This window comes from Rhagoletis pomonella, unplaced genomic scaffold, assembly GCF_013731165.1.
Source record: "Rhagoletis pomonella isolate Grant_MI unplaced genomic scaffold, Rhpom_1.0 Rhpom_scaffold_00006, whole genome shotgun sequence".
NCBI lineage: Eukaryota > Metazoa > Arthropoda > Insecta > Diptera > Tephritidae > Rhagoletis > Rhagoletis pomonella.
Window position 1 is genome coordinate 62301635 of NW_023458560.1, and position 8107 is coordinate 62309741.

Below are 8107 nucleotides of genomic sequence, written 5' to 3' on the forward strand. Positions count from 1 at the left end.
GACTGGCGAAGGCAAGATGCCGCAGTTAACTAACAGCCAAACCTAAATTAGCTCGTTGAGCGTTTCGCTTGTATCTTTATCTCTCTCTGACACATTAAATTTATATACGCTAGAAGAAGAGAGGCCGACAGGCCCAACGCTTGACGCGCTTATTTAGGTATGGCTCTGACTTGATTTGTTGCAGAAGTCAAACCGCCGCCTTTGGTTTGTTGCTGAAGGCGCGTTTGACGTGTTGCCGAAGTGATGATACTGTAGTTCAAAAACATTCAAAGACACTTGCTTGTTTGAAATGAAGCATTGATATGTACATACATACATACGTACGTATGCACATTCCTCACAACTAGCCAGCAGTGAGCAATGCAATTGAATGGTAGACGCGCTATAAATACATACATACATTCATACGAGACGATAAATTACCCTTTACCACATTCGTCGTCATTTCAGCAACAAGTCAGATGATTTTCAGATACAAGTCAGATGTTTTTCAGCAACAAGTCAAATGGCTTTCAGCAACAAGTCAGATGATTTTCAGCAACAAGTCAAACGACTTCTGCAACAAATGATGACTCTCATGTTTTCGGAGCCGTTCAACTGCCACGTTTGCTGGTTTCGTGCACGATCATTCAGAGCACAGATTTGCCGAAGTCAATATCAGTATGAGCAGTTATAAGCATCGTTCACTTGTGGTGGCTGTATTTGCAAGACAGCACGCAATGCGCTCGTGTTCAGTCATCCTCTAATTTCGTTTAGGTATCGATACTACTAAGCCAACGCCGCTGCTCAGTCATACAAAGCAGCGGTATTGAATGAGTATGAACAGTTGACGATCAACCAATGCCAATCCCTGGTATGTACCATACGTAAGTTGTCTACTTACCGGAAACACAGATAATTTTAATGTTTTTTTACTACACTGCATTTCAAACTGTTGCGCAGTCAAACCAGAGAACGTAAATTTATGTTGCCTGGCCAGCGTTGCCCAAAATTTCTTTTTCTCCTTATTTTTCAAATTTGGTAACTTATTTTTCAATTTGGTACCATCACAGAACGATAATGAAAGAACGTTCTTTGAATTTGGTAACTTTAATTTTGGCATAAAATAAAATATGTTGTGGCAACACTGTCCCTGACATCATTTTCGTATTTCAAATAACGTAATTTATTTACGCTCTCTGCGTGATTGTAAAAGATTAGGACACGTAAGTTTTTTTGTGCCAATCTGTCATATTTAAGAAAAACGAATTCACCCATATTGTTCGCTGCGATTGTATATTTTCCGCAAGCTAATATTTATAAATTATTTTTACCTAAAGTAAATAAAAGTGCAAGTAAAAATGACCGATCCAGGTCAATGGTATAAACAGTTACCTCGTTTCACACGCTACTGGCTAACAGCCACGGTTGTGCTCAGTTTGCTGACCCGCTTCGATGTATTGCCCTTGGAATCAGTGTACCTAAGCCGCGATGCCGTTTGGGGGCGCTTGCAATTATGGCGCTGTGTTACCGCCTTATTCGTCTACCCGATGACATCAGCGACGGGATTCCATTTCCTCATCAATTGCTACTTCATTTTGCGCTACATAGCGCAGCTGGAAAAGGAGCAATTTGGGCGCAGCCCAGCTGATTACCTCTACATGTTGCTGATAGTTGCCGTGCTAGCTAATATCGGTGGCATGTTATTTAATGTAAGTTAATAGTTATTTATGCATTCCAAAGTAAATTACATCATCTATTGCTTTTTATAGGTATATTTCCTCATGGACCTGTTGGTGGTATCAACAACATACATTTGGTGCCAACTAAATAAAGATGTTATTGTAAACTTCTGGTTTGGCACACGATTTAAAGCTGTCTACTTACCGTGGGTGTTAGCGATTATGGAGCTAGTATTCCAAGGGTATATGACGTGGCCTAACATTTAAATCCGATGACTAATCCTCTTTTATTTTTTTTTAGGTCGATTGCGTCGTTAATTGGCATATTTATTGGACATTTCTATTACTTTTTCAAATTCCAATATCCACAAGAACTTGGTGGCAATGCATTTTTAGAAACACCGTTTCTGCTGTAAGTATATTTGGCAGCAATAGTATTATGGTAAGCTCTTATGAATTATTTCCTTCCAATCAGAAAACAATATGTGCCGGATGTGAGTGGTGGCTTCAGCGGTTTTGGTGAGCCACCGGTGAGTCGCGCACCTCAGCGACCAGCACCTGGAAATGCGTATTTCGGCGACACTTGGGGACGCGGTAACCAATTGGGACGCAATTAAGTGGAGGTTGAGCTGAAAAGAGGTAATGAAGTGGAATATATTACAATGCAAATTTCTAAATTTGGAAAGATATTATTATGTGGAACAACTTTTATTTAAATCACTATATTTGTAAACGTGTATGCATACATGCATACATATGAGAGCAATCAGTGCACTATCCTTTGTGCATTTTCGATTGAAAAACTTATTTTGCAACATCTCATTTCTCCCGATATTTCCACTGGGTGCACTGAAAACAACGCATTCCATGATAATGATATCATCGTCGTACATACATATTTCAATTTAGTATAGATTTTGGTATGTTATTAATATTCACACAATGGTATGTGATGGTAATAGCTTTGTAAATAGTGTAATAATAAAAAAGAACAGATTTATTATATTAACAATTTATTAAAATTAATATGAGAACAAATAATTGGTATCAAAATATGAAGAAAACTACAAATATACATCTTGGGAATTTGGTATTTTTTATTTGATATCGCAAAGCAAAGCAACACCACGTAATATCCAATGATCTGGCGGTTTCTGCGATTGTAACCAAAGTGCTGTAATATAATTCAGATCAGTGCGATTGATTTTCTTATAAACCGGACACTGGAAAAGTAACAAAATGTTAGATTAAAAGTTCAAATTCAAAACTAGTAGTATAGAGTATTTTTCGCAGACTCACCGTGTATAATTTTGGATTTTTCGGTGCCACAGAATTTACAGCGTATATGTGCACAACCGGTAATAGTACGTACAGCACTTTATTTGTCGCTTCAATTAATCTAGATAACTTGCGATCCCAGCCAGCGCCATCCACAAACAAACCCTCAACGAAAACACCCTCTTTTGGTGGTTTTTTGCACTCTTCGACGCCCAGTTTTAGCACATCGTTATGCATGGTCACCTGATCTAAAGCCCAGCCCTGATGTGCGCGTGCGACTTCCTGTTTCATTGCAGTTAGAAAACCTTGGGGATTGAAGAAACCACTCATCCAGAATACAACGGGGCGGCCCTTAAACACAATAATTCAATTGCCTAGTTTAGTTTCAGTTTAGTATACTTTGTACTTACAATAAAACACCAATTATGGAATTGCTGATTACGTTCCAACAACTCGGAAAACCAGAAACCCAAACTGGTTGATAGCCAACTGCCACGCTTCCATACAGTGGGCACACGCGCATTGAAAATATTATCCAAGGCATCACGCAGCTGTTCGCTCATGATGATGGTACCCTCAATGGCAAGCAGTAGGTCTTTCAGTGTCGTACGCACGAGAATGATAATCTAGACAAAAAAGAGTTGTGAGTTTAAATTTGATTTGAAGAAAATTGTCATTTATTTGTCAAAACTCACCCGCTGCATGCGATCGATTTCTTGTCGTAAAAATATATTCATTGAGCTGGTATGTCCCATCAGGCGAAGTCGCTCGCGAACCTCAAACAAATCGTAGGGTGGTGGCATCTTACTTAGCATTTCACGTGTAGCACGAGCTACGCGATCTTCACGAGTTTCGCCCGTGCCGGCAGAGGATTCTAAAAGCGAAAGATAACATTCGTTAATTTAAGGTCGCCAGGTAGACCAACCACTGGACCCGACGACATACAGACGAGCCATCAACAACATTCATAGAGTCTCGACCTATGAATGCCGTAATAGGAGCCCAATCACCACCTGTAGAAGAGACGGAGCTTCAACTGCCAAGAGAGACCCGCGTTACCCTGGCTCAATTACGGTCTGGATACTGTAGCCGCCTCAACAGCTACCTGTCCAAACTCGACCCCAATATCCCCAATGAGTGCCCGGCATGTGGAGAATCCCCCCACTGGTTACGCAAACGTCAAGCTGTGAAGTTCTACTTATTTGTGCCTTGATTGGTCTTTGTATTTTGCAAAGTTTATTGTGCTAGTTTTGAGTAAAAGTTGCTATAAAAAGTGCCTACGAGCATCTTAGTGTGATAATAACCGAAGCTAAGTGAAAGTTTTGTGATTTTTGTGGTTTTTATTAAATTTAATTAAATTTCACTAGCTTACATCTAATCTTGCCGAGTCATTTGTTGTTATCATTGTTGTTGTAATTCCTTTGTAGTTAACTGAGATCGTTTCTATTTTTGCACATTTCTTTTTGCTCTTTTTGTTTACTTCGTTTAGTATTTCTTGTCACAGCTGTTTGCGCTGCGTTTATTAAGTGTCACATTACAGTGATACTCAAACTGTTCGCTACATATATTTTTAAGCTAAATACATCAGCTCCTGAATTGTTGTGTGTGTTGTGTTAAACTTATTTTGCTTGTCTTTTTATTAACATAAGTGTTATTAAATCTTTCAATATGAAGTGTGATCTTGATAACTGCCAAATCAAAAGCGAATCTGAACGCTACTTATCGTGCTGGCTCTGTGATGGTATTTGCCATCTAAAATGTGCTGGTTTGACAGGAAGAATTCTGGACGCTATTAATGATGGCAAAGGTCTTCGCTGGTCTTGCTTAAAGTGCAGGTCAACCGAAGTTGATCTCTTTAAGTTGTTTAGGCAAACCAGAAATGGGTTTTCTGAGGTAGGAAGAGAGTTGTCGGTACTGACCGAAAAATTTAAACATTACGAAAATGTATTTAAATCTTTTAAATGCTTAGATACTGTACAATCTATGAAGGACATTCGTGTGTCAAAACGTAAGCGTCTTCATAGTCCGCCTAATGAAAGGACCGTTCCACGTCAGAACACTCTTCCGAATGACTTAATTAACCTTTCTTCTCCATGTCCACAGACAACGGAGTTATCTTCCTCAAAAGAACATAAATCAAAGTCTGCTTCTAATAATAACGACCCTGCAGTATCTTCCCCGTCCCCCGTTGAAGTTGTGGCACCGCCATCCAATCTTCCAACGCTTACTCTACCCTCAACTAGTAACTCAGTTACTCAACCCCGTCCGCCGGTAATCGAGTCTGATACTAGGAGACTGGTTGTGGTTCCCCCAAAGAAGTCTATATTTGTATCTAGATTTTCGAGGGATACTTCCGAGGACGATATAAAGTTTTACATCTCGTCCAAAGTTAAAACTGTCAACTTAACTATCAGAAAATTTAATTTTAAATATGAAAGAAATATTTCTTCATTTAAAACAGACGTAAATTTAGAAAATTTTGACATGCTGCTTAGTAGTTCTTTTTGGCCCTCCGGAGCTTTCGTTCGTGAATTTGAGTATAGGCCCAACAAAAATAATAATTTAGCAAATATTCCCCGTCAGAATACAGAACCAAAAAACTGATTAATAAATCTGCTTTAAGTATTTATTATCAAAACGTAAGAGGCATAAATACTAAATTAACGAATTTATATCTTAATGGCCTTGAATGCAATTATAATATAATTTCTTTGACTGAAACTTGGCTCAAACCTCACACTTTTAATTCAGAGATTCTTTCAAATAATTATCATATCTACAGAAAAGATCGGGAGGAAAGAGTCGGCGGTGGCGTACTCTTTGCCGTAGACTCTTCAATACCATCTGAAGAAGTTAGTCTTCCACACATCGAATCTGCAGAATTCAAATGCATTCGTGTTCAGGTTGGAAGGGGGTTTACTTACTTAGCTCTATGCTATATTCCTCCCCGATCTGACTTATCAGTGTATTCACAACATGTATCTTTACTGAAATCAATTAATTCAATGATTAAACCCTCTGATTCATTGATTGTGTTGGGTGACTTTAATTTACCAAATGTATCATGGAAATTCATTGACAATGATATTGTACCTTTCTCGTCTAGCGCGTGCAACAACGTATTTTTAGAGGAGATGGCTGAACTCTGCCTGAATCAAGTTAATGTACTTCGCAATAAGTTTGGCAAAGTATTAGATCTCGTTTATGTTGATGATGCATCTAAGTCGGCTGTAAATAAATGTGACCCACTAGTTTTGCCCGAAGATGTCTACCACCCTGCTATTGAGATATCTTACGAAATTATAAACGATGGTCAAAATTGCGATGTCCAAACATACGAGCCAAATATTCGCTTTGATTTTTCGCAAGCCAACTTTAAAAAACTGAATAAAGAATTGTCTAAATTGTCGTGGCCTATATACAAAGAAAAAGTTGAGCAAAGCGTTGCACATTTTAATTTTACTGTACATAGATTATTTGAAAAGTATGTGCCTAAACGCATGTGTGTTCCTGTAGAACAAACACAGTTATGGTTCACTAAAGAACTGAGAAACTTGAAAAACAGAAAGTCACGTTATTTTAGATTACACAAAACAACCGGCTTACACTCATACTATATAAAATACTCACTTTTGCGTCACAAGTTCTTTGAATTAAACAAAAAGTGTTATAAAGATTACTTGTGTAAAATCAAACGACGTATAATATATAACCCCAAATCATTTTATGATTTCGTAAACTCCAAGCGAAATGTACGTGGGTTTCCTTCCGCCATGAAGTATCAAAATACCGTCTCTGGTGATAATCAAACAATTTCTAACATGTTCGCTCAGTTTTTTAAATCCAATTATTCCACTAACTCCCAAGCATACTTTGACTATCCTTTTAAACTAAGTCCAATTAACTCAATACATAAACCTATAATATCTCCCGATGATGTTTTAGTTTACCTGAAGTCCTTAAAGCAGTCTTTTAGTTATGGTCCTGACCAGATCCCCACTTGTTTTCTTAGAAATTGTGCTGATTATCTCTATGAGCCGTTAACAGCCTTATTTAATTTGTCTCTTAAAGAGGGCGTTTTTCCAACTGTATGGAAGGAATCGTTCATAACCCCCTTGCATAAAAGCGGTAGCAGGTCTTCAGTGGAGAACTACCGGGGCATAGCTAAGCTTTCTGCAATTCCTAAATTATTTGAAGCAATTATAACAAATCGGTTGACGCATTCTATCACTTCAAGCATTTCATACAGTCAACATGGATTTTGCAAGGGCAAATCAACTTCTACAAATTTACTTGAATTAACATCCTATATCTCAAAAGCATTTAGTGAGAGCAAAACTGTTGATGTTATATATACTGATTTCAGTAAAGCATTTGACAAAGTGTGCCACTCGTTGCTCATCTATAAACTTGATCTTCTTGGTCTTCCACCTAATTTTCTACGTTGGATCTCTTCATACCTCTATGATAGATCACAAAGGGTATTGTTTAAAAATACTATCTCTGACGTCATTGATGTTACTTCAGGAGTCCCTCAGGGTAGCCACCTAGGCCCGATTCTGTTCTTGCTTTTTATAAACGATATTTCTACAGATATAAAATTCTCCAAAATTTTAATGTATGCAGATGATGTAAAACTTTATAAATCGTACGTTTCAATTGAAGAAAGGTCTTTGCTACAATCAGACTTAAACAGCATGGCTTACTGGTGTAAAGTAAATCTTATGCCTCTAAATCTTAAGAAATGTAAAGTAATGTGCTTCTCGCGAAGAGCTGTTCTGCCAGTTTCTTATATAATAGGTAACCATAACCTGGAACAGGTATACAATTTTGTGGACCTTGGTATCACAATGGATCCTAAGCTTAATTTTAATCTTCACATTAATGTGACAGTCAACAAGGCTAAAGGTGTACTTGCATTTGTGAAACGATGGTCAAAAGAATTTAGTGACCCGTATATCACTAAAACCCTGTTTACAACATTAGTTAGGCCGATTCTGGAATATGGCTCGGTGGTTTGGAATCCAAGGTATCAAATTTACTCAGACAAGATAGAATCAATTCAAAAACAATTCCTACTTTTTGCTTTAAGAAATTTCCGATGGGATTCTCAATATAGTCTTCCACCTTATACGAGTCGCTTAAAACTTATTAACCTTCCTACACTT

General features: G+C 37.8%; 2 protein-coding genes and 1 long non-coding RNA gene across 5 annotated transcripts; 1 reads left to right on the plus strand and 2 right to left on the minus strand.

The window, feature by feature from the left end:
- The first annotated feature begins 1210 nt into the window (after positions 1–1210).
- Positions 1211–2687, plus strand: LOC118741085 (derlin-1-like). Its single transcript, XM_036472914.1, has 4 exons — positions 1211–1691; positions 1752–1903; positions 1963–2073; positions 2137–2687. Exons 1-4 carry the CDS (start codon positions 1341–1343, stop codon positions 2276–2278), a joined length of 756 nt encoding a protein of 251 aa, XP_036328807.1. The 5' UTR covers positions 1211–1340; the 3' UTR covers positions 2279–2687.
- LOC118741086 lies at positions 1557–1968 on the minus strand. Its single transcript, XR_004993223.1, has 3 exons — positions 1867–1968; positions 1731–1805; positions 1557–1665 (listed from the first exon to the last, which is right to left on the minus strand). It is a non-coding gene; the product is annotated as an uncharacterized LOC118741086 (long non-coding RNA).
- On the minus strand, positions 2664–4364 carry LOC118741084 (dynein heavy chain 8, axonemal-like). Of its 3 annotated transcripts, none has more exons than XM_036472911.1 (5): positions 4312–4364; positions 3635–3813; positions 3350–3565; positions 2961–3290; positions 2664–2884 (listed from the first exon to the last, which is right to left on the minus strand). In XM_036472911.1, exons 2-5 carry the CDS (start codon positions 3752–3754, stop codon positions 2759–2761), a joined length of 792 nt encoding a protein of 263 aa, XP_036328804.1. In that variant the 5' UTR covers positions 3755–3813; positions 4312–4364; the 3' UTR covers positions 2664–2758. The 3 variants fall into 3 exon arrangements, with proteins under 3 accessions (XP_036328804.1, XP_036328806.1, XP_036328805.1); XM_036472913.1 differs by lacking the exon at positions 4312–4364 and adding an exon at positions 3953–3994; XM_036472912.1 differs by lacking the exon at positions 4312–4364 and adding an exon at positions 3885–3974.
- Positions 4365–8107: the final 3743 nt, after the last annotated feature.

Bases quoted from the DNA above. Each gene is read 5' to 3' on its own strand.
- LOC118741085 (XM_036472914.1), top strand. From the start codon at position 1,341: ATGACCGATCCAGGTCAATGGTATAAACAGTTACCTCGTTTCACACGC. The intron at 1,692-1,751 runs GTAAGTTAATAG...TGCTTTTTATAG, and splicing joins TCGGTGGCATGTTATTTAAT to GTATATTTCCTCATGGACCT. The intron at 2,074-2,136 runs GTAAGTATATTT...CCTTCCAATCAG, and splicing joins TTAGAAACACCGTTTCTGCT to AAAACAATATGTGCCGGATG.
- LOC118741084 (XM_036472911.1), bottom strand. From the start codon at position 3,754: ATGCTAAGTAAGATGCCACCACCCTACGATTTGTTTGAGGTTCGCGAG. The intron at 3,566-3,634 runs GTGAGTTTTGAC...TTTTTTGTCTAG, and splicing joins AAATCGATCGCATGCAGCGG to ATTATCATTCTCGTGCGTAC. The intron at 3,291-3,349 runs GTAAGTACAAAG...ATTGTGTTTAAG, and splicing joins TCCATAATTGGTGTTTTATT to GGCCGCCCCGTTGTATTCTG.